This window comes from Symphalangus syndactylus, chromosome 6 (assembly GCF_028878055.3).
Source record: "Symphalangus syndactylus isolate Jambi chromosome 6, NHGRI_mSymSyn1-v2.1_pri, whole genome shotgun sequence".
NCBI classification, from domain to species: domain Eukaryota; kingdom Metazoa; phylum Chordata; class Mammalia; order Primates; family Hylobatidae; genus Symphalangus; species Symphalangus syndactylus.
The window spans coordinates 86,802,276-86,829,691 of record NC_072428.2 but is presented as its reverse complement, the minus strand read 5'-3'; the positions used below and the strand labels follow the sequence as shown (position 1 = coordinate 86,829,691).

Below are 27,416 nucleotides of genomic sequence, written 5' to 3'. Positions count from 1 at the left end.
TAGAGAAAATTATATGAGCTAATTTCCTATATAGTCTGGTTCATTTAGCAAAGCAATGATAAAATTACAAAATAAGATCAAGCACTGAATTGTAAATTTATATGGACTTCTTATTACTATCGCAAATAAAGAAAATGATGCATTAATATTTTAGTGTGGAAGACCTTAAAGGAGAGATTATGTCAAAAAGAGAACTTTTGATACTGCTTTAACTCACTCTCCTCCCTTCCATGTGATTTGAGATGAATTTATTCTGATTTACATCCATATGTCAATGAATTATCACTATATACTTATGTATGCATGTCCTGTGACAAAATCAATTAAATAGACATTCCCTCCTTCACAAAATTTTATTAAATTCAATCACTCAGTTACCGTAGTAGGCAGAATTCTAAGATGTATCTTTCTACCCCCAGAATTTCTGCCTTCTGGAATACACACCTTGTTTAATTCCCTCCAGGTGAGTGTGGGTGGAAACTGTAAATATTATGGGATATCACTCCACAATTAGGTTACTAATTGGTTGACTTTCCAGTAAATCAAAAAAGACACCATCCAATTAGGCTAAATCTAATCAGGTGAGCTCTTCAAAGGACCGGAGCCCTTTCTCCAGTGAGGGTTTTAGTGTGAAAAGGATCTTATGTGACAGAAATTTTCATGACTGGCTTTGAAGGTGGGGAACCACAAGAAAAGGAATGTCAGCAGCCTCCAAGAACTAAGTGGTTCCCAGCTGACAGTCCACAAAGAAACTAGACCTCATTCCTACAACCACAGTAACTAATTCTGCCAACAACCTGAGTAACTCCGGATAGGAACCTAGACCTTGAGTGCAGTCTTGATTAGAAAGCTCTGCCTTACCATGCTGAACTTCTGATCTATAAAACTATGAGCTATTGTTATAAAGTGCTAAATTTGTGGCAACTTGTTACATAGCAATATAAAATTAACGTTGTTGCAGAAAAAATTTACCTTGTAACTTAATGTCTGCTTTTAAGGGGATTCTATGTTTAGATTAAGTTTAAATGTTAACTTTTTAAGGTACAGCAAATCACATCATTTTTAAACATACAAATGGTATGTTTGTATGTTTTAAAAAGCTTATTTTTGTGTAAGTTAAATGACATCTATCTGTCAAAAAGTATATTTACAATTTCACTGAGAGTGACAGAGTGTTTTAATTAGGAAATGTCTGTTGTTTTTTTGTTTTTGAGACAGAGTCTCCCTCTTATTACCCAGGCTAGAGTGCAGTGGCACGATCTTGGCACCTGCAACCTCTGCCTCCCGGGTTCAAGCAATTCTCCTGCCTCAGACTCCTGAGTAGCTGAGATTACAAGTGCCCGCCACCACACCTGGCTAATTTTTGTATTTTTAGTAGAGATAGGGTTTCTCCATGTTGGTCAGGCTGGTCTCAAACTCCTGACCTCATGATCCACCCACCTCAGTCTCCCAAAGTGTTGGGATTACAGGCATGAGCCACTGCGCCTGGCCTGATTGTATTTTTTTAAGAACAGGAATAAACTATTATAACAATCTAGCTACTGGGTATCATTTAGTAAAATAGTAATGATAATGATAAAGCTTTTTCTTAATCCAATTTTTTTAGACATACAAAAGAATGAATAACTCATGTAAATGTCAAGAAAGAAAAGAAATCTCAGACCACAACTGACAAATGAAGCCATTTAGCCATAAATTTCAGAGAATATTTCTCATGTCAGTATATTCTTGCTGGTAATCTCTTCTCAGCAGTTTTCCAAGGCTTTCCAAAGTATACTCATTTTAAGCCAATTTATGATAAAACTTCTCTCCAGAAAGCTCTTTTCAAAATCTTAGAGATATTTTCCTTCCTTTCATATATAAAGAAAGCATTCATATTAATATGCCATGAGAGAAAAAGCTCATTAAATAAGTAAAAATTAGAAGCAGTGTTGACATCACAAATGAAAGAACACAGCAATGCATGTGTTTTCATTTTAGCCAAGGACCATTACTTTTTACCAAACTATAGAAAATAATCTGAAATAATCTTTCAAGCCTGGAGTAAAGACCTCCATTTGCCCTCTAACATCAAAATTCATTTCATTAAGCAGCTTAACTCTTAGAAGTGAAAGTTCAGTCAAAAAATGATAATTTTTATCTTGTCTCTTTAGTAATAAGTATATCTTGATACCACACACCTTCTAAATCTGGCAGCAGTAGCTATCAAAGCTAGCATTTATTGAGCTTTAGCAAGAGCCATGTACTGTTCTGAAAGTTGTACATGTATTTACTTCCTAATCATTACAGCAGCCCCACACAGAAGGTCCTCTTATCATCATGTCATTTTACAGATGAAGAAAGCCATAAGAGGTTAAACAATTTGTTCTAGCAAGATGGCTAGGAAGCTATTGAATGATTTTGAAGCCCTAATGATCTGGCACCATAGTTACCATCTGGACAACTCTTGCTATGCTCCCTCTGCAGGAATCACCATGCCTGTTTTCTTTTTTCCTTGAAGCTTAGTTTCATCCATTTATCCCCCAGCCTTAGCTGTAGATGTATTCTACCTTACAGATCTGATTTTATAATGAGAATTTATTTGGAGAAAATTTTTCAATATATGTGGTATGGTGCGGCTTCTCTTTACCATTTGAAATGGGCATAACAGGAAAAAGCAAGGTAGGAAGCTGGTTAAAATATGTACAGCTAACCAGATATGAAGTTGACCAACATTCCAGTTTATTTTATTCAGCTACTATATCTATAATAACATATAGGATTAATTCACTCATGCTACAAAGATTTTGTCAGCATCTACTGTATGCTAAGCACCTGGAATAATGCCTGGCACTCATAGAACTTGCATTCTAGTGAGGTAGAAAGGTAATTTTGTAAAAACGCAATAAATTACTGAATGAACAATTATGTTAAAAGATATTAAGTGCTACAAACAAAAGAAAAAAGGAGCAGGGTAAGAAAACGTTACATTATGGAAAGCAGGTCATAGTATTAAATAAGGTGGTCAGAGTAGACCTCATTAAAATCATATTTAGTAAAATAATTTACAAATATAAATTTCTTAATGTTTCATATATAAAAAAACTCATTTTCTTTCTAATCCTTCTATATCTTAAAAGAAATATACAAGGGGATACATATTTGTACTTAAGACTTTTTATGAGAGCTTAAAAAATCCTGACAGCCAATATAGGAACAAACAAGTAAGTCTCCATTGTAGTCTTAACTACAATTATAACTCTATTAAGAGAAAGCCTGCATATCACTCTACATGACATTTACCTAAATGCTGTTTTTCCTTCACTGAATAAACATGTATTGATTACCTACCATGTGCAGGCATTTTGATAGTCCTGAGGAGATTAATTCCCTGTGCCCTGGGGATTCATATTCTGCAGAGATTGTACAAATAAACAGGGAATTGCGATGCTATAGAAGAGGGGTGACTGGAGTATTAGGGAACATGATGTGGGGTCAAGAGAAAGTGATATTTGAGATAAATCTCAATGAATGAAAGATAAAGATGTGGGGGTAGTGAAGAGCATTTGGTGAACGTGCAGAGGATGAAGAATTAAAAGTATATACTTTGCTCCTGGATCTGAGTATAGTCCTACATTAGAAATGATTAAAGATTCAATAGAACATGATAAATAGGGAGACTGTACAAATCATCAGACCTCTATCAGGTGATGAATTTTAAAGAAACTTTTGCAAAGTTTTTTGACCAAGAAACATGTTTTTAGTGTAGCATCTTATGTGACAATATTTTAATAAAATAAAATGTTGGGGAAAAAACTATCCTAGATTATAAAAGTAAAAATAGTTTTTACTATTCATCCAGATGTATTATCAGATTGCACTGGGCCCATTAGTTTGTGTATGTCTTTAAATGGCATACAATGCCATGAGAAAATTGACTGTAAGTTGCTTAGTATCCTGATAAGTGAGCAAGGTTATAAGGATGATTTGTTTTATAAAAGTCACGAAACATATTCAATCTTTTGTTTCATATGGCTCAGCTGACACTATTCACTTCTATTTATTTGAGTCTTTCAAGTCTATTATTAAGGGTTTTGTATAGTACTTAGATAATACCTACATAATTACTTCTGCATAAATGTGATTATTTAAAGTGGAGAGTGGTTATCCTTCTAATAGTTACTCATGTTATTGCAGTATGTTGATGAATTAAACAAGAATGAGACAATAAATTTAGGACATGTTAATGGATGTCAGACGTCCACAGAGTTTCATGAATGCTATGTAAATAGAAAAAAAAATATTAATGGGCATCCTTGCAGAGAGTTTACTCAATGAAAAGGTATATTGTTACCACGTGTTCTAACTGGCTTCCCTTTGGAAGTATGGTTCAGGTAGAGTAATTCTATTTTTAGCAGATACAAAAGAAAATTGCTTGTGAAGTACTTTGAGATAATGAGAGTAACGGCAATATGTTGAAAAAAATCATTCCACTTTCAATGTTATAAAATAGTGAGGTAAACTAAAACTGGGTGAAAATGTATAATAGTTATTCTGCCATGGCTAAAAGGTAATCTAAATAATATGTCTAATTTTAGGATTTAAAAGATAAATGCCACAATCTTCATTGACCTATGACTTTTATAAGCTGTTAAAACCTTATTATAGTATTTTAAAGGCAAAAATGGAAATGCTTTAAATGAACAGCTCTTCTTTCTGTAGCTTTCCAAATTGATATTTCAAAATGATGCCTTTTCATACCTAACTCCATAAACATGTTTTCTCATCATTTAAAAAAATACAACAGAGAAGCAAAATATATTTAAGTCCAACTTTAGCATTTCACACATAAAGACTGGAGGTTATTTTTATCCTTGTGGTTAATTCCATGTATAAGCCATTTTCAAATACTACTCCTGCTTCTTATATTTCCCCTTGCCAGTACTCCTTACTTTTCAAAGTTGACAAGGCAGATGTGATTCACAGTTCTATAGATTAATACACAGCACCGTCATATCATCCCCCCAAATTAAACCTTGGGGTGTTTTCAGTCCCAAACTCCTCCCAGAGAAATTTTTGCTTTAGATCTTATAATTAACACACACAAGCACACATATACATACTCACATGCACACGCACACACATATGCACACATATACATATATGTATATCATTTTCCCACATTAACATTAAAGAAAAACATATTATTTCAATTAAACGGATGTCTAGTATGACCATTTTTTCTCCAATAGTAAGATAGATCTACATTAAGTAGCATGAAACTACCATGTAAATTCCATCATCAGTAGTGCAGACTGTCATATTTAGATCAGGAATATTGTTTTGCCATCTGATTAGGCAGATTTCTATAATTCAAGGAGTAATCTGAGTCATGTTCACAAATCTGGCTGACTAGGAGAAATGCAAATCAATTTATTTAAAAATCATACTAACATTTTAATAACATGTGGGCTTATGTAACCCACACATAATGCAGCAAGAAAATGTTAGTATATATTAAATTACAGAACATGTGTTTTCTGCTAGAGATGTTCTTATTCGAATATAAGATTGAGTTATTTGTTTCACAAGTTTTCCTATTGTTTCTTTTGTTCAGTAAGTTTCAGTAAAGGAAACAACTTTTTTCTTTTTAAATTTTTTTACTGAATTTTTAAAAACTAACAAGTTGTATGTATTCACCCTGCACAACGTGATGTTTTGAAGTATGCATAAATTGTGAAATGACTACATCTAGGTAATTAACATATGTTTTACCTCACAGTTATCATTTTTGTGGTGAGAACACTTTTATACATCCACTCTTTTAGCATTTTTCAATAATATAACATATTATTAACTATATCACCATGTTATAGAATAAAAGACGAGCTCATTCCTTCTAACTGAAATTTTGTATCCTTAACTAACATCTCCTCAACTCCCACGCCAAACATGTCAGGCCTGGTAACCACCATCCTACTCTCCACTTCTGTGATATCAACTTTCTAAAATTACACATGAGGGAGGTAATGTGGTATTTTACATGTCCATGTTTATTGTAGCATTATTCACAATATCCAATATATGGAATCAACTTGTACCTATCAATGGATGAATGAATAAAGAAAATATGGTATGTATAGACAATGGAATACTTTTCAGCTATAAAAAGAAAACATTTTGGAATGCTGTTACTTGTGACAACATGGATAAATTCAGAGGACATTACGTTAAAGATGAAATTTTTAAAAGGAGTTACTGAAAACAAACTTAGTGAAAAGGGTATTTTTATTTAGTACTGTAGCAATCATTACTAGCCCAAACCTTAGGCATATCATTCATTTTCCTGAGCCTAATTTTCTTCATCTGTAATGTAGAAGGCCTGAGAAGTAGTCCTTCTTCAGAAGAGTCTCTTGGGGTAGCATTAGAGGCAGGCCCAAGAGTACGAGTGGTTGCCAAACGGGCAGCTTCCAGGCCTTAGTTAACTGGCTGAAATTTGCCTCAGTGGGTGCACTTTCAATTTTTATCTGTTTTCTATACTAGGTTTATATATTTAGCATTGTTTAAAGAAACAGTTCATAATATAATATTCTCCCACACATCTTGCTGTTTATGTCAACAATGCAAGGTCTTGGCCACTTTTTATCCTGGCCATTTCTCAAGCATGTGTTGGCAACAGGCAGCCTCAAGAGCTGACATACTATCTCCCTCTGGAACAAAATCAAGCTCGCTAACTGCTGCTATAAAAGAGGTGGATTCTACAAGCTCAGTGTTCTTCACCTGTGACTCAAACTCACTATATGTACAGCATAACTCTAAGCCCATATTGCATCACCCCCATGGGAGTCAGGGACAAAGGCAAACAGCTGCAAATATGCTGATGCTCAGGCTGCCTGATGTGCTGAGAATAATAAAGATCTTTTTCTTTGACCCAGGAGTCTCATGTCTACTGTTGGATTCTCTGAAATAATAACAGGTTAACTTATTAGTGAAGTTGGGTAAAGTCAAATCCCAGGACAGATAATAACCTATTACTAGGCTGTTATTGTCAAGGTTTACATGGATATTTCATGTCTAATATTAGAACTAGTCTAATAAAAATAGTAAGGTTCTGACACTGAACAACATATAACAGTACAAACTAAAGAATCTAGGAACGTAAACTGTGTTTTAATAGACATTTATTACATGATAAAGGTGGCACTACAAATCAGAGTACAAAGGATAAATTACTTGGTAAACAATTTGGTGACAAGCAGCTATGCATTTTGAATACATAAAATTAGACCTTTCAGCTTGCACTATAACACAAGATTTATAGAGTTTTAATTTGAAAAAATAAAACTACAGATGCTTAGGGGAAAATGTGGAAGTTTATTTTTATAACATAAATGTGAAAAATACCTTATTTATCAAACAGGTAATCACAGGAAGCCAGAGCAAGATGGCCAAAAAGAACCCTCCAGCGATCATCTCCATTCAGGAACACCAAATAGAACTACTATACATACAAGAAAGCACCTTCATAAGAGCCAAAAATCAAGTGAGCAATAATAGTACCTGATTTTAATATAATATTAAGGAAAGAGGCACAGAAGGGGGTACAAAGGACAGTCTTGAATTGCTGACAACACCCCCCCCACACACACCCCATCCCCTAGCAGTGAGCATAGAGAGAGAGAATTTCTACCCTTGGAAGAGGGAGGGAGAGCAAATGATTATAGGACCTTGCATTGGAACTCAGTGCTTCTTTGTCACAGCAGAACACAACAGAGGGCAGAATTTGGCTGGCATACAAGAAGGAGGCATTTCAAGCAGCCCCAGCCAGAGGGGAATCCTCCACTCCAGCAGTAGGAACTTGAGTTCTTACTAACCCCACTACCAGTGGACTAAAGTGCTCTAGGGTCCTGAATAAACTTGAAAGGCAGTCTAAGCCACAGAGATTGAAGCTGGGCTCAAGTACTACAAGGACTGGTGGTGTGGTAGGCTCAGAATAGAGGAGCTAGGGTGCATTCTAGCCAATGAGACACCATCTGAGGGAAACATGGGAATGTTTATATCACCTCTTCCCCAACTCTATGCAGTATAGCTCAGGGAGTGACTCTTTACCCTTGCAAAAAGGAGAGGGAAATATAAAAAAAATTTTATCTTGCAACTTGAGTACCAGCCTAGCCACAGTAAAATAAAGCACTAAGCAGAGCCCTGAAGCCCCTGATCCCAGGTCCTAACTCCTGGATGGCATTTCTGGACCCATTCTGGGTCAAAAGGGAACATGCTGCCTACTGGCAGGATTCACTACTTGCCAAATAAGAAGCTCCTAAGCCTTGAATAAACATCAGTGGTAGCCAGGCAATAGTAGCCATAGCCCTGGGGTGAAATCTAGTGCTGTGCTGGTTTCAGATGTGACCCAGTGCAATCCTAGCTGTGGTGGTTATGGGAGTGCTTGTGTCAACCCTCCCTCAACTCCATGCAGCCCAGCACAGAGAGAGAGGCTTCTTTTGTTTGGGGTGAAAGTGAGGGAAGAGAACAAGAGACTCTGACTGGTATTGTAGGGAATTCTCCTGGATATTACTGAAGTCCACCAAGACAGTACCTCTCACAGTCTCCAAGAGTCACAGTATTGCTGGGCTTAGGGTGATCTCTAGTGCAGATAAAAATGCAGTGACCAAAGACTTCAATCAAAACCCAACTCATTTCCTTTTTGAATACCTGGAAAGCATTCTCAAGAAGGAAGGGTAAAAATAAGCCCAGACTGCAAATATTAGAATAAATACTGAATTCCTCAATGCCCAGACATCAATGAACATCCAAAAACATAAAAAACATCCAGGAGGGCCGGGAGTGGTGGCTCACGCTTGTAATCCCAGCACTTTGGGAGGCCGAGGCGGGCGGATCACGAGGTCAGGAGATCAAGACCACGGTGAAACCCCGTCTCTACTAAAAATACAAAAAATTAGCCGGGTGTGGTGGCGGGCACCTGTAGTCCCAGCTACTCGGAGAGGCTGAGGCAGAAGAATAACGTGAACCCGGGAGGCGGAGCTTGCAGTGAGCCGAGATTGCGCCACTGCACTCCAGCCTGGGCGACAGAGCAAGACTCCATCTCAAAAAAAAAAAAAAAAAAAAAAAAATCCAGGAAAAAAATGACCTCACTAAATGAACTAAATATGGCAATAGTGACTAATCCTGGAGCAACAGAGATATGCAACCTTTCAGACGGAGAATTCAAAATAGCTGTTTTGAGGAAGCTTAACAAAATTCAAGATAACACAGAGAAGATATCCAGAATCCTATCAGAAAAAAAAAAATAGCAAATATTGAAGTAATTTAAAAATCAAACAGAAATTGTGTAACTGAAAAATTCAATTAAACTGAAAAATGCATCAGTTTCAACAGCAGAACTGACCAAGCAGAAGAAAGATTTAGTGAGCATGAGGACAGGCTATATGAAAATACAGTTACAAGAGACGAAAAATAATTCTAATAAAGCATGCCTACAAGATCTAGAAAATAGTCTCAACAGGGAAAATCTAAGAGTTTTTGACTTTAAAGTGGGGATAAGAGATGATCAGAGTAGAAAGTTTATTCAAGGAGGCCAGGCATGGTGGTTCATGCCTGTAATCCCAGCGCTTTGGGAGGCCAAGGTGGCAGATATCTTTAAGTCAGGAGTTTGAAACCAGCCTGGCCAACATGGCAAATCCTAATCTCTACTAAAAATACAAAAAGTAGCCAGGTGTGGTGGCACGCACCTGTAATTCCAGCTACTCAGGAGGCTGAGGCGAAAGAATTGCTTGAACCTGGGAGGCAGAGGTTGCAGTGAGCCAAGATCATGTCACTGCACTCCAGCTTGGGTGTTGGAGTGAGACTCTGCCTCAGAAAAAAAAAAAAAAAAAGTTTATTCAAGGAAATAATAGAGAATAGTCCAAACCTAGAGAAAGTTACCAATATTCAAGCACAAGCAGGTCACAGAGCACCAGCAGATTTAACCCAAATAAGACTACCTCAAGATATTTAAACATCAAATTTCTAAAATTAAAAGATATACAAAAGATACAAAAAAACAGCAAGAAAAAAGAAGAAAATAACATGAACAAGAGCTCCAATACATCTGGTTTTTAGTGGAAACCTTAAAGGCCAGGAGAGAGTAGCATGACATATTTAAAGCACTGAAAAAACTTTTATTGTAGAATATTATATCCAGCAAAAATGACCTTCAAACATGAAGGAGAAATGAAGATTCCCAGACAAGCAAAAGCTGAGGGATTTCATCCATACCAGACATGTCTTACAAGAAATCCTAAAAGGAGTTCATCAGTCTGAAAGAAAAGAATGTTAACAAGCAATAAGAAATTGTCTGAAGGCACAAAACTTGCTAGTAACAATGATAACAAAAATGTATACAGAATATTCTAACACTGTAATTGTGGTGTGTAAACTACTTATAACTTGAGTAGAAAAATAAACAACAAAAATAACTATAAAAACTTTTGTATCCCAGTACTTTGGGAGGCAGAGGTGGGCAGATCATGAAGTCAGGAGATTGAGACCACCCTGGCTAACAAGATGAAACCTATCGCTACTAAAAATACAAAAAAAACTTTTGTAAAGATACACAGTATAAAAAGATATAAATAGAAACAATAAGTTAAAAACTGGGGAGGGAGTGGAAGAAGTTGAGGCGCAGTTTTTATTAGTTTTCCATTTGCTTGTTTGTTGTTGCTAATGCAACCAGAGTTGTCAAAAATTTAAAATAATTGGTAATAGAAGGTTATTTGTAAGTGTCATGGTGACCTCAAATCAAAAACCAATAACAGATACACAAAAAATAAAAGCAAGAAATTAGAACATACCACCAGAAAAAATCACTTTTATACCTAAGAAGACAGAAAAGAAAGAAGAGAAAACCACAAAACAATTAGAAAACAAATTTTAAAATAACAGTAGTAAATCCTTATTTATAAATTATAACACTGAATGTAAATGGACTGAACTTTCCAATCAAAGACAGAGTGGCTGAATGGATTAAAAAGCAAGACCCAACAAAATTCTGCCTATAAGAAACTCACTTCACTTATAAAGACATACATAGACTGAAAATAAATGGATGGAAAAGATATTTCATGCAAATGAAAACAAAAAAAGCATGGATTGCTATACTTAGACAAATGTTATAGATTTCAAGGAGAAAAGTATGAAAAGAGTCAAAGAAGGTAATAATATAATGATAAAGGATTCAATTAAGCGAGAGGCTATAGCCCTGACACCAAAACCACAGACACAACAAAAAAAAACTACAGCCTAATATCTCTGATAAACATTTATGCAAAAATCCCCAACAAAATACTAGTAAACCAAATTCCAACAACACATTAAAAAAATCATCCATCATGACCAAATGAGATTTATCCCAAGAATGCAAGGATGGTTCAACATACACTAGTCAATTAATGTGATACATCATATCAACAGAAAGAAAGACAAAACCCTATGATCCTTTTAACTGATACTGAAAAAAGCATTTGATAAAATTCCAGATACCTCATGATGAAAACCATCAAAAAAATGGGGATAGAAGGAACATACCACAACACAATAAAAGCCATATAAAACAGACCCACAGCTGATGTACTGAATGAAAAAAAATATTAAAAACCCTTTCCTCTAATATTTATAATAAGACAAGGATGCACTCTTTCCTTCTTTCTTTCTTTCTTTTTTCTTTCTTTTTTTTTTTTTTTATGGTGTTTTGCTCTATTACCCAGGCGGGAGTGCAGTGGTGCAATCTTGGTTCACTGCAACCTCTGACTCCCAGGTTCAAGTGATTCTCCAGCCTCAGCCTCCCAAGTAGGTGGGATTATAGGTGTCCACCACCACGCACAGCTAATTTTTGTATTTTTAGTAGAGACAGTGTTTCACCATGTTGGCTAGGTTGGTCTCGAACTCCTGACCTCTGGTGATCCACCCACCTGGGCCTCCCAAAGTGCTGGGATTACAGTCGTGAGCCACTGCGCCTGGCCTAGGATGCCCACTTTCACCACTGCTATTCAACGTAGTACTGGAAGTCCTAGCGATAGCAATTAGACAAGAGAAAGAAATAAAGGGCATACACATTGGAAGAAAAGAAGTCTAATTATCCATGTCTTTAAATAACATGATCTTATATTTTGAAAAACTTAAAGATTCCACCAGAAAAACAATTAGAATTGATAAACAATGTCAGTAAATTTGTAGAATACAAAATCAAAATACAAAAATCAGTAGCATTTCTATATGCCAACAGTGAACAACCTCACAAAATAAGAAAGTAACTTTTTTTACAATTGCTACAAATTAAATACTTAGACATAAACTTAACCAAGGAAGTGAAAGTTCTCTACAATAAAAACTATAAAATATTGATGCAAGAAATTGGAAAGGACACAAAAAGGAAAGATAGTTCATGTTTATGGATTAGAAGAATTAATATTGTTAAAATGCCCATACTACCCAAAGCAATCTACAGATACAATGCAATCTCTATCAAAATACTAGTAACTTTCTTCACAGAAATAAAAAAAAATTTATATAGAACCACAAAAGACCAAGAATAGCCAAAGCCATCCTTAGCAAAAGGAATAAAACTGGAAGAATCACACTACCTGACTTTAAATTATACTACAGTGCTGTAGTAACCAAAACAGCATGGCACTGGCATAAAAGCAGACCCGTGGACCAAGGGAACAGAATAAAGGACTCAGAAATAAGTTCATACATCTACAGTGAACTCATTTTCAACAAAGATGCCAAGAAACATACATTGGGGAAAGTGTATTCTCTTCAATAAATGGTCCTGGGAAAATTGCATATCAAAATGCAGTAGAAGGAAACTAGATCCCTGTTTCTCACCATATACAAAAATAAAATAAAATTGATTAAAGAATTAAATCTAAGATCTGAAACTATGAATCTACCAGAAGAAGCATTAGGGAAACTCTCCAGAACATTGGTCTGGGCAAAGATTTCTTGAGCAATACCTCAAAAGCACAGGCAACAAAAGCAAAAATTGAAAAATGGGATCATATCAAGCTAAAAAACTTCTTCACAGCAAAGGACAGAACAAAGTGAAGAGACAACCCATATAATGGGAGAAAATTTTGCAAACTATCTATCTGACAAGCGATTAATTTCCAGAATATACAAGGAGCTCAAACAACTCCATAGAAAAAAATCTAAAAATCTGTTAAGAAATAGGCAAAAGGGTCAGGCGTGGTGGCTCACGCCTGTAATCCCAGCACTTTTGGAGTCCGAGGACAGTGGATCACCTGAGGTCAGGAGTTTGAGATCAGTCTTGCTAACATGGTGAAACCCTGTCTCTACTAAAAATACGAGAGAAACTCTGTCTCAAAAAAAAAGGGCAAAAGGTCTGAATAAGCATTTCTCCAAAGAGAACATACAAATGGGCTGGGTGCAGTGGCTCACGACTGTAATCTCAGTACTTTGGGAGGCGGGCGGATCACGAGGTCAGGAGATCGAGACTATCCTGGCTAACATGGTGAAACCCCGTCTCTACTAAAAATACAAAAATATTAGCCAGGTGCGGTGGCAGGCGCCTGTAGTCCCAGCTACTCGGAAGGCTGAGGCAGGAGAAAGGCGTGAACCGACGAGGCGGAGCTTGCAGTGAGCCGAGATAGCGCCACTGCACTCCAAGCTTGCAGTGAGCTGAGATAGCGCCACTGCACTCCGAGCTTGCAGTGAGCTGAGATAGCGCCACTGCACTCCGGCCTGGGCGAAAGAGCGAGACTCCCTCTCAAAAAAAAAAAAAAAAAAAAAGGGAAAGAAAACACACAAATGTCTGACAGGCATATGAAAAACTGCTCAACATCATTAATTATCAGAAAAATCAAGTCAAAACTACAATACATTCTCTCACTCCACTTAGAATGGCTTTTATCCAAAAGACAGGCAAAAATAAATGTAGGTGAGGATCTGGAGAAAGGGGAGCCCTCATACATTGTTGATGGGAATGTTAAGTTAGTACAGACACTATGGAGAATAGTATGGAAGTTCCTTAAAAAGCTAAATGTAGAACTACTATATGATCCAGCAATACCACTGCTAGGTATACATCCAAAATAAAGGGAATATGTATATAAAAGAGATATATGCACTCCCATGTTTACTGCAGCACTATTCACAATAGCTAAGATTTGGAATCAATGTAAGGGTCCATCAACAGATGAATGGATAAAGAAAATGTGGTACATATATACCATGGAATATTATCCATCTATAAAAAAGAATGAAATTCTGTCACTTGCAACAATATGGATAGAACTGGAAGACATTAAGCAAAATAGGCCAGTCACAGAAAGACAAATTTCATATATTCTCACTCATATGTGGGAAATAAAAATTAAAACAATTGAACTCATGGCGATAGACAGTAGAATGATGGTTACCACAGGCTGGGAAGGGTAGTGGGTGGAGGAGGGCAGTGGGGATAGTTAATGAGTACAAAAATACAGATAGAATGAATAAGATTTAGTATCTGATAGCAAAACAGGGTGACTACAGTCAACAATAATTTATTATATATTTAAAAATAACTAAAAGAGTGATATTGGAATGTTCCTAACACAAATAAATGAGAAATGCTTGAGCTGACAGACAACCCAGTTATCCTGATGTGATTATTATATATTGCATGCCTATATCAAAATATCACATGTACTCCATACATACATACACATACTATGTACTCATAAAATTAAAAATGTAAAAATAAGTAATCATAAAGAAAAATTAAAATACTTGATTGCATAAAAATAAAAAAATTCATATAAGAATGAATCTCATGAAGATATTTAAAAATGAGTGACAGATAAGGGAAAATCATTTCCAGATAGATAAATTGATAAAGAATTAAATTATCTAAAACATAATATACAGACACTCTGTCCCCCAAAATCACCAACAGGTATAAAAAGGAAATTTTTAAGAGGAGAAATATAACTGGTTAATAAACTCGTGATGTTGATAAAAACTTATATGACATTTACCCTCAAAATAGGCAGGGACAGTTAAATTTATGCAACAATGCAATATAATTTCTGGCTCATGAAATTGATAAATATTATATACTAGTTAATGTAGGAAAAAAGAGATACTTATACATTGTTGGCAGGACATTGATAAATATTATATACTAGTTAATGTAGGAAAAAAGAGATACTTATACACTGTTGGTAGGACTATAATTATTATCAATATTTAACAAAGTAATATGGAAGTTTCCATAAAATTTTAAAACCCATTTGCCTTAACCTTATACATCCATTTCAATGAATTTATATAATACTTAAAAATACAATGTAAATTATATGTACAAACATTTTACTACAGCTTTGTTTATAAAGTAGCAAGAGCTAGAAACACTCCCAATTTGTTAGTTTTCAAGAGGTGAATGTGTGAGTACTGTGAGATATTGTACATCTATTTACCTTATAAATATGATACCTTATAAATATAATGAGGTAAGTTGGTGAGTGTTCACTTGAGAATGACTAAGGTATAATGCTTAGTGAAAAAAAAATCAGTGAAAATATGTGTAAGTTCACATATTTGTTTCAAAATAAATAATTTTCAAAAACATAACTATCCCAATAAAGTTTCTAAAAATGTCAAATCCTTCCATATGTCACTATGTGTATATAACCATTATAAAAACAAGCAAAAAGCATTAGAAGGTATGTTTAAATAGATAAGATATCACTTGCAGGGGTGCAGAGGGAAGAGGAACCCATTCATTTTCCTTCAGACATTTCATTACTCTGTGGATTGTAATAAGAAAGAATACTACTTTTGGCACTAAAATTATTAAATAGAATTTTAAAAGTAAAATGAATGACCATCAAAACATGAAAGGAAGAAAATACTGGACATGGTGATATATTCAATTTCTAATATTCTGCATTCTGAGTCTCCTGGTAGCAATTACTTCAACAGCTGAACATTTCCCCTAAAGCCACAGAGATAGTATAAACAGACCCAAGTGTGCTGAAAAGAACAGAGGAATCATTTGGAACAGAGAGGTCAGTAGAAAATATAGGATGTTCTGACCCAAAGTTTGATAGAGCCACAGTATTCTAGTAGGTAATGTGGATATTGCTTACTAATGATTAGCAGGACCTAAGTACTTTGATCCTTACGTCACACCAGGCATCAGCAGGGTATCTCTCAATGAGAGCCTTGAGATCTATCTTCTCTGTAGACCATATAAAAATAACCACACAAATACGCTACACTGCATGCATATGCAACGTCAAAGTTAAAAGATAAAAAGGCAATAGTAACAATATTTAAGGAACAAAAGCCTTACCCAATATTAATTGCACTTGAATGAATTCAGAAGGAGCCAAAGGAAGCCTTACATCTTTTATACATTTTAGAAATATCAATTAACTATCCAAAAAAGACAACAATCAAACCATCGAGACAGGGATAAAGCCCAAGACTGGGGACGTAAAACGAAATGGCTTGTGCAAAAGATAAGGTGGGAGCTTGTAACCAGAAAAAATGAACAAGTCATAATATAAGAACAATACTAACCCAATATTCTAAAATATCATTTTTATATATAATCAACAAAAATTATTTTTGAGATATTTAACTTTTTTCATACTAAGTTTTTGAAATCAAATTTGTATTTTACACTTCAAGGGCATCCTAATTTGAGTTAGCCACATCAGCACATGTGACCAGTGACTATTATTTCAGATCATCTCCAGAAAAATAGTAGCATACACGCAAACTTCGTTAGAATATTAATACAACCACTGTGGAAAACAAAGTTAGAATGTGCATAATCTATGGCCCAATAATTCCATTTCTGGGAATCTAACAAAAAAAAGACTACACAAAAAGACAGAAGCAAAGACTTGACCACCACGACTAATGAAACACTGAGACACTTACCATTTTCACAGAGTAAAGTCTTTGCATGCATTGGAAATAATATAACAGTATTTCTTGCAACTGGAACAACTATGTTTTATACACTCATACTCACTGGAAAGGCAGATAAATCATTTGAACATTGAACCATATACTTTCAGCTAGGAATGGTGGCCAGCTGGTAGACTTAGCTGGAAAAAACACTTGCACAATGATTCCAGCCTCTATGCTTCTCTGAACCTCTGAATCTGCTCCATTCTTCTAAATTCAACCATGTAACACAGCCATCATTATTCCAAGGGCCCCAAATGTTACCTGAATGTTATGTATATATTTACAAGTTTGTTGGTATTAAAATCCTAGCAATTACCAACTGATGCAACTTTAAGAGAGCACTGAACAAGTGGCATTATTACCTAGTGCCTTAGGTTTTCTAAACAATATAGTAAAGAGACCACTGGCTTAACCTCTGAACTATACCTTGTGGCTTGATAGCTACACCTCTCAGATACTCATTCTCCTAATCTCTAAAATACAACAAAACCTATCCCACAGGGCTGTGGTGAGAAAAGTGCTTAGTACAATGGCCTCACATAGGCCAAGTCAAAATAGCTGCCCTATTACAATTTATTAAGCAGTTATTAATATCAATTTACCTTTCAAACATCGCACAGTGTTTTTTTCTGGATCATAATTAAAATCATCTATTTATGTTTAATATCTAAAATAAAAACACATGGTAATCAAAAATATAAGGCAAAATAACAATATTACAGCACTTTTAGACTTCCAAATTAGATATTATTTTAGATATTATTCAAGTTTGGAAGGCTATAGTGAGAAAGAAATCACATATACTAGTGGTGGCAATGTTGACTGCTATCACATTTCCAAAGAGAATTTGTTATTCCAAGGTCCTCATCCCTTGATGTAGCAACCCTAGTACAAGTTTTCCTTGGGAAATAGTTAAAAATACTAACATTTTTGTCCAGAAAATTCATTAAAAATGACAACAGCCTAAATCCTGAATGTAAGAAAAATGTGTATAATAAAAACATACATCCATAGAATTAGGTAATAATTATTTAAAATGTTACTTTGGGTGTTTAATTATATGGAGAAATGTTATATGTTTACTGAGATACAGAACTACTATACAGAGTAGAACATTAACTATGTAAAAATGCATAGAAAAACGGGAACTAAGAAGAAAATTACTTTTGGTTTAAATTTATTTAAACAAAAATACAGCTTTATTTTGAATTACTCATTGAATATTTTAACTAAATATTGCTCAATAAAAAGTACATCAAATTTATCTTAAAAATTAATGACAAATTAATTTCCTAATTTTTTTTAACTGGCCAGCTTATAAACTTTTTTATACTGACTTTAAAATTGCTATCAGGTGTATTCTTTGCCATGGGTGCCAGAAATTTTTAATTAATGTAGATCTCCATTATGTTATTTTTGTTGTTGTTGTTATTACTATTATTATTTGAGACAAAGTCTCTCTGTGTTGTCCAGGCTGGAGTGCAGTGGGGCAAACTTAGTTCATTGCAACCTCCGTCTCCTAGGTTTAAGCAATTCTCCTTCCTCAGCTTCCTGAGTAGCTAGGACTACAGGCACAAACCACCATGCCGGCTTTCTCATATTTCTAGTAAAGACAAGATTTTACCATGTTGGCCAGGCTGGTCTCAAACTCCTGACCTCAAGTGATCTGCCCACTTCGGCCTCCCAAAGTGCTGGCATTACAGGCATGAGCCACTGTGCTGACCAGTCTCCATTATGTAATTCTTTTGAAACTAATTAATGGTAGAATTCTTTTATCCTTATTTATTTCTTCTTATTGATAATTCTTTTAGCCTTTAATTTCTTTTGTGTGTGTGTATGTAAATGCTTCTGAGTACTGAATATATATGCTTTTTAATATATTAAGTAATGGCCATTAAAGTAAAAGGAAGGTATGTGTTTGCAAACTAAGAAATGCAGGATATCTTCACTAGGCCATTTTTGAGTATTTAATGGGAAATGTGGAAGCCACCCAGGCAGAGTAAAGATCTCAAAAAATCTCAGTTACATCACTGGGTCTTATCTTAAAAGACTCATTTGTTTCATGGTGACAAATATCTCCTAGCAATTCCTACATTATTTAGGCCATGCACAATCATCTTGCTAAGGAAGCAAAATTATGACTCCAGGACTTCTTGAAACATGAGGAAACATATTTACTTCTAAATATTATTTTCATAGTAAAAAGTTAGCTTAGAAAAGAGTGCTAACAACAATAAAATAAATATCCACTATGAGTAATTCTGGCTCATTTTGAATTTGATGACCAGAATGACAAAAAATTCACTAGGTAAACTGATTGCCAACTTAAGCTGTTTTTCTCAGCATGCTTCCAAATTCTGTAAGACTAGCTTTTTAAGAAAGCTCAACTGCCATTTTTAAAACTCTTTCCAATGCAAGGTATTTTCTGACTTGGCAGAAATTAAAGCCTAAAAGAATTGTCTCTTGCTGTCAGAGGTTAAGGGATTATAGTGCCATTTATACAAACTGGGCATCAAGCAGTTAAACAGTAAGGTTTAGGTTGAGGTCTGGCTGCACCCCAGGGCCTGTGGCACTCCTCAGGTACAGTGGGAGGTGTTGTGTATGAGACAGGAAACAACCTTAGCGACAGGTGTGTTTGATTAATGAGGGAGAAAGAGGGAAACCATCTACAGCTTCCCAACCAATGACAAAATATGATGAGCTCTTCTCCTAACCAGAGAAACAGAATAGCCAAAGGGAGAGGGGGTTGGGTGGCACCAGCAGGAAAAATGTCCTGTCTCACAGCAACCAGTACAGGAGAAGCAGAAGCTTGTATTAGAGAGTTGGACATACTTTATAAGAAAATAAATGAAATTACCGAATCTTTTCTTGAGAGAATACCATTTATTTAGACTTCAGGCATAAAATCTGAGTATTTTCAGAATGTCCTCTCTGAGACTGGCATGGAAGTACAGTACTAACCAGCCAAGCAGAAAATATTAGGTCACAAGAAACATATTACAAGCAGAATAAGGAAAACATAGACACACAACAAAGATCTAAGAGGAGATGCTTTCCTAACTCCTAACTGGGAGAAATGAAGAAAGATTTATTAGTAGGAACACTGACATTGTACCATGAATTACACCTGTTAATAGTATTTACAGTTTGCTGGATACATATACATCTATACATAAGGGTATATGTATATATGTTTATATATACGTATGTGTACAAAGGTGTATATATATGCATATACACACACACACGCAAACACATGCCATTCTTTTCAACTAACTCCTTTTGCCATTTTTCCAAAGTCCTATGGAGTAATGATAGAGACTACCTGAACATGTAATAACTCAGCTAACCTTTATTCATTCCCCTGATGCCAAGTGAACTTTACCTAGAAACCAGAGGTCACCAAGATCTTATACTAACTGAAAACTTCATGTACCTTAGCATAGTCAAGGTGAGCCAGGAATACTAGTTGCTTTTGTTAGATCTTCTTCCCTTCTGAAACCTAATCTTCCAAAATCAAAGAAACTGCCACAGAGCAAAATAATTTGAACAATGACTGATTATCTAATGCGATCACTCACATTTGAAGTATGACCTCATCTAACCGGTCTAAATACTTGAGACAATTTAGATTTTCAAACTATTCAAAGTAGTGAAATTCCACACATGTCCTTTGTAATTCTCTGCTTCATTCAAGAAATCTCCTGTCCAAATTACCACTTTCAAAATATAATTTGCCAGCACACAGAAAATCAAAGATTTCCCTGAAAGGTGTATTGTCTTTCTACCCAAGGAACTCTCATTAGACTTCCAAATATTGACAGAATTCTAATAATTACTATAATTCAGATACACACATACATATGTATGTATGCATATCCATACACATATATGTAAAATTTTAAGTTACAGTGCTCAACTCACACTACACACCCATTTTTAAGTGTGTAAAAATATACTTTAAATGCAAAAAGTATAGTTTTGTTTTTAGAAATGCAGTTTGCTTCATAACTTCATTGTGTTGATACTATAAAGATCTTCATTACAAGGTACAATTTTGTTTAATATATAAAATAAATACAATTGTATTGGGGAAAAATTTTCTCTCATGAATTGACAACCAAAAACTGCTCTTCTAAAAGTGTATTTTTAAGGTTTGTTTATGGTTTTGCTTTTACATTGAATCAAAACACTGTAACTAATAATGACAGTTGTTACCACGCATGAAGTGCTAAGAGAAACCAAAATTTATGTCCCTTTAAGATAAGTCTTAGTTAAAATTATTCATCACAGCTAAAGAGGAAAAAAAAAATCTGTTTAAACTTGTAGCAACAACATTTTCATATAGTGTTAATTAGATCAAAGCAAACCAATGTCTTTTTAAAGTAAAATGAAATTTTTCTATGGTTTTTTAAAAAAATATTTAACTCAAGAACACCACCAAAAACAAACTCTAAAGCTTATTTTATATAAATGCTAAAATCTATTCAATTTTTTCATCATAATGAATAACAAAATCAAGGACTTTGGAATGAAATTATTCTTAAGTATTTTTGGTTTGTATGAAAGCTTGGAACAATTATTCAGATTAATTCCCAGACTGTTTATTAAAACATTGTTGTTACTTATTTAAGACAGCAGTAATTGTTTAACCCCCTAGTCTCCCATGATTTAAATATTCTAATAGCCCTAACATGCTATTAACGTTAATAGATTCATTCTTTTATAACTATATTAGAAATTCGTCATCTGCTTTTTAGTCATTTACATTGCAGAAAAAGTATTCTTATCATCCCATTAAAAAAATCCTTCATGTTAGTTATAGAAATCCATATATCTTTCTTTCTTTCCACAGCTCCTAGTAAAGTGCCATATCATATGGGTGTCAAATAATATTTCAAACAGAATTATAAAAAGCCTAGATATAATATATTTGAACCACTATTTTCTACTAGGCAAAATTTGTAACTTACACAAAAGTTCTTAACAGTTTTTAACTGTTCTTAACATAGTAGATTTTATGGTGTTTACGCATATTCGACCAAACTTCTTTTATTAATGTATTACAGAGACTGGAAGGATTAGAGATGGGAATAAAATATTAAAACCTTTTATCTGGAGTTTATCTGTGAAAACCAAATAGTCCTCAAAAGCTATTATTTTTTTTCTTTATTTCATGAATGATTGGCTCATTGTTATATTAATTTAATAATTAAGATGTTCATCTAACTTAGCTTATTTCATCTTCTTACTTGTGGAACATTAACCCAGGAAAGTACAAATAACATGAACTCTTAGTAAGAAGGTAAGCTGGTAATAAGTAATTGAAACTTCTAAGATTATCAGTTTATTTTCTTCACTACAAATGTATTTTTTGCTCAGATATTTGGCCACCCAAACATTTCAAAATAAACCCAGAGACTCACCTCCATATGTAATATATATATATATATATATATATATATAACTTACCTCAGTCAAATGTGGTGTAGGGTTAAATCCACAGAGATTACACACTTGATTCTTGCATTCAGTGCAAGTATTGAAGTTAGGAGGATCCTTAGAACCTATGTTGAGTTCAGTTTTGCAGAGAGGACAGGTTGATTCTGGTTTGGGAGATTTCTCCAGTTTTGTGGGAAGGACAGCCTTTTGAGGCTCAGCTGTTAAAGATTTGCTATCCTTAATAGGTGGTGGCTTTTTTTCTGTTTCTGTTCTTTTTACTGTTGGAGCTTGTTCAGCTTTGGGCTCTAATTTTTCAGCTGCTGGGGCTTTTGTTTCCTTTTTCACAGGTATAATTTTTGCAGGTGCTGGTGGTGCTTGACCTGTGGATTTGGGAGGCCCTTGCGAAGTAGGTGGCTGTGAAGGGGAAGGGGCTTGTTTCATTGGGGCCCCTGGTCCACTTTGTGAATGAGGTCCAGGTTGGCCTGCAGTGGAAATTAAATTTGATGCCTGGCTGAAGATTGATGCTCCAAACCCAAAGAGTTTCCCAGTCACGGTCTCTTGAGGAGTTGTAGGCTGTGATTTGGGGGCATCAGTAATACTTCCCAGATTCAGACTGAAACGTCTTGACTGCTCTTGAGGCTTTGGGGACTGTTGAGGTGTGGGGACAGTTTGGCCAGCGGTAGGTCGTGGGCCAGGGGGTGTTGGTGACCCTTTTGGCATTGGCTTGGCGTCTGGTTTAGGACTCATTTTGGTTTGTGCTTTCTTGGGTTCTTCCTTCTTTTGTACGGGGTCAACTTGTTTTTGACCTTTGCTTTCTGAACTGGGACCGGGATGTGAAATAATTTTTGAATCTGATGCAGGTCGAGGTATGGCTTTAGAATCAAATGGGGTGACTTTTTCCCCTGTTGGTGGAAAACTCTGCGAGGGTTTGGCAGAGTCTGTTTTTAGAGGAGGGGTTGTTTTCTCTTCAGCTTGTAACTGTACTTTGGAGCTTGGAATATCAGGTTTTGTTGTTGCTGATGATGAAGATACAAGGTCTGTGGTTGGCTTTACCATCTTGGGCTGCTTTGGTTTATTATCAGCAATAAGGGCCTTGTCCTGCTCAGATGGGACAGAAGGTTCTTTGGCAGGGGCTGGCTTGGACAAAGAATCTGCCTCAGGGGGCTGCTTGGCCTTGGCTGAAGGAGAGCCATGAAGAGTTGGTTGTTTCACTAGTGGCGGTGGCTTTTTAGGCTCAGGTGCCTTGGAGAGATCCTGTTTAGGTGCAGCATCCTTCTTTGGGGAAGTCTGCTGTGGCTGTGGGGATGATTTGCTCACTGCTGATGTAGTGGTAACAGGTGCAGTCTTCGGTTTGGGCTGGGGTGATGACGGAACTGGAGCCAGATCCCCGCCTAGAGCTCTTTTCATTTGACAGTTCAAACAGAGCCACTCTTTCACCTACAAATAATATAAAACAATGGTCACCAAGACAATACTGTAAAAACACAAAAATGTTTTCAAAACATGCATACTGCCATTTGAAACTACGTCTCTCATCATTCAAAGCAGAAAATATAGAGAAAATTACTTTAATAAATTGATATTAAAATATAATTAATGGGCCAGGCGTGGTGGCTTATGCCTGTAATCCCAGCACATTGGGAGGCTGAGGTGAGCGGATCACGAGGTCAGGAGTTTGAGACGAGCCTGACCAACATGGTGAAACCCCATCTCTACTAAAAATACAAAAATTTGCTGGGCATGGTGGTGTATACCTGTAATCCCAGCTACTCAGGAGACTGAGGCAAAAAAATCGCTTGAACCCAGGAGGCTGAGGTTGCAGTGAGCCGAGATCGCGCCATTGCACTCCAGCCTGGGTGACAGAGTGAGACTCTGTCTCAAAAAAAAAAATTATAATCCTCAGGAACTAAAGTACCCTATATTTTAAGGAATATATAAAGTAAAAATCAAAATATACTTTTGTGTTTCTTCTAATGGTAATTCTGTTATTCTTTGCCTTTGATTTACTTAAATTTTGATTACTCCCAGAAATAGAAAACCATGTATAATTTAAGAAAAAGCAAGTTTTATGTTTTTTTTTAACAAGCTTCCATAAAACTTGTTTTTTCTTAGATTATACATGGTTTTCTGTTTCTGGGAATAAAACATGTTAGATACCACAAATCAGTTATGAGAGTTATTTTCTCTATTGATGGCTCATAATCAGTTTTAAGATATACAGCCCAGAGTAGGATTGCTAAATTAAGAACACATTGCTAATTTTTAAAATTAGCAAAGCATTACTCCCCCCCTCCCAGGTGACATTCAAATGTTTTAAAATACAAATTGTTAACAATGCTGAGTTAGAAATAGGATATTCTCTATTAACAAAGTAAATAAAAAACAATAGCACTCCCTCAAATGATCACAAATAGCATGATTTAACAGAGAAAACATGGTTTCCTTAGAAATTTTATGAAGATACTTGAAAAATCAACATAAGTAACGTACATATTTGACTGGTGATATATATATGTACATGTATGCATGTGAATGACAGAGATTTGTATACATATGAGATATACATATATATACACAATATGCAAATGCTTTTTTGCATTGCATCTATTGTGAAAAGATGTTGTGTTTGATACCATATTTTAGAAGATAATTTAAAAGTACCTATGTTTAATATTTACCTTTTTTATTATTCTAAAATAATGTTTCCTTATAATAGATTATTTTAAATATTACCAAAATAATTTAGAATATATAATTATGCCATGATCCAACATTCTCCACCCAACGTAACCAATGTAAATAATTTGGCACTGAAATTCTTTGTACGGAATGCTGCACAATGAAAAAATATATATAAATATAAGGAGCACAGGCACCAGACAAACTTCCCACAGTACAAAATTGCAAAGTATTCAGCTGGCAAACAGTACATTTTCTATTTTCAAACAATTTCTTTTTGAAAAAAAAATTGAATTAATCATTCCTAAACATTTTAAAACTTCTTTGAAATTATTTAAACTCATGTACCAGTATCACAAGGCTTATTTTGCACTCTTATGGAAAGTAAACTTATGTTTGGAGAAGGTTAAATGAGATTTTCAGTTTGAACTGAAACGTTATACTTCTGTTTTAAAAACTGAATCACAAAGTAAAATTATGATATTGTTAAATATGGGTGGTTGGTACATGGATATTCATTCATTTATTTATTTATTTATTTATTTATTTAGAGATGGGAGTCTCGCTCTGTCGCCCCGACTGGAGTGCAGTGGCTTGGTCTCCGCTCACTGCAAGCTCCACCTCCCAGGTTCACGCCATTCTCCTGCCTCAGCCTCCCGGGTAGCTGGGACTACAGGTGCCCGCCACCACGCCTAGCTGATTTTTGGTATTTTTTAGTAGAGACGGGTTTTCACCATGTTAGCCAGGATGGTCTCGATCTCCTGACCTCGTGATCTGCCCGCCTCGGCCTCCCAAAGTGCTGGGATTACACAGGCATGAGCCACCATGCCCAGCCATGGATACTCATTATATTTGTTTTCAATACGGGTATTATACACCTCTGTACTCACTGTATTGTCTTAACCTTTCTATATGTTTGAAGCATTTCACAAAATAAATAACTCTTTATACATATAAATATTTGAAGTCCTAAAACAATCAAACAGTTGCCACTTCTGCAAGTACCATGGCAAAAAGCAGGCAAAAATGTAAGAAAATTTCACTCCATTTTCCTCATTGGAAGGAAATATGTCTATAAATATGCATCTACCCACTCACTCATATCCCCTTTTATCAATGTCAACTCCGCTGTTCTACTATGTGTTTTTCTCATTAATTTTCTTCCATAGCCTCACATGATCACCTCATAATCATGCAGCCGGACAAAAGAAGAAAAATAGAATTAAAGGAATAATTCTTACATGTATAGTCACTGAAGTTTTTCTATAAAATACCTATTACGTGCAAGATCTGTACCCACATTAACTAGTTTAAATTACAAATTTCCAGGATTAGTAATTTTCATTACCATTAATTGCTTTTATTCTTTTTAACAAGTGTCATAACCAAAGTAGTTTCAAAATAAACAATACTTATTCTTTTATTGAAATATTTATTGAGCACCTTCTACAAGGCAAATACCACTGAATAAAAGAAGCAAAAATCAGGCTGGGCACTGTGGTTCAGGCCTGTAATCCCAGCACTTTGGAAGGCCAACATGGGCGGATCTCCTGAGGTCAGGAGTTCAAGACCAGCCTGGCCAACATGGTGAAACATTGTCTCTATTAAAAATACAAAAATTAGCCAGGTGTGGTGGTGCATGCCTGCAGTCCCAGCCATTCGGGAGGCTGAAGCAGGAGAATCGCTTAAACCTGGGAGGTGGAGGTTGCATTGAGCTGAGAAGCACTCCAGCCTGGGTGACAAAGCAAGACTGCCTCAAAAAGAAAAAAAAAAGAAGCAGCAGCAAATATCCCTGTCCTGATGGAGGCTATATAACAATCAAACAAGTGAATGCATAAGACAATTTCAAGGTTATGGTAGATATCATAAGTGGGAGTTGAACGATGAGAACACATGGACACAGGGAGGAGAACATCACACACTGGGGCCTCTCGGGGAGTGCGGAGATAGGGGGTGATAGCATTAGGAGAAATACCTAATGTAGATGACAGGTTGGTGGGTGCAGCAAACCACCATGGCACGTGTATACCTATGTAACACACCTGCACGTTCTGTATATGTATCCCAGAACTTAAAGTATAATAAAAAGAAGAGATTAAAAAATTATGATATAAAATCCCAATTCAAATTGTTTTAAAAAGAGAAAACAATTATCTTTAGATAACAGTCAGCGGACAATATAGATGGCAGAATTAAAGCCTCGTCATGTTTTCTAACAGAACTTTCTGGTAAACTTAATTAAATAAAAATTTTAGATATCACTAAAGACATACAAGAAATAAACTTAAACCTTCACAAAAAATAAAGAACAATGAATGAAGACAAGATGTACT

General features: G+C 35.4%; 1 protein-coding gene across 7 annotated transcripts in view; it reads right to left on the bottom strand.

The window, feature by feature from the left end:
* PCLO (piccolo presynaptic cytomatrix protein) overlaps nucleotides 1-27,416 on the bottom strand; it is a 404,883-nt gene that overhangs the window by 353,006 nt on the left and 24,461 nt on the right. For all 7 annotated transcript variants that reach the window (XM_055283384.2, XM_055283385.2, XM_055283386.2 and 4 more), the window contains exon 3: nucleotides 22,435-23,841. In XM_055283384.2, the coding sequence (XP_055139359.1) occupies nucleotides 22,435-23,841 (1,407 nt within the window). The remainder of the gene's footprint in view (nucleotides 1-22,434; nucleotides 23,842-27,416) is intronic.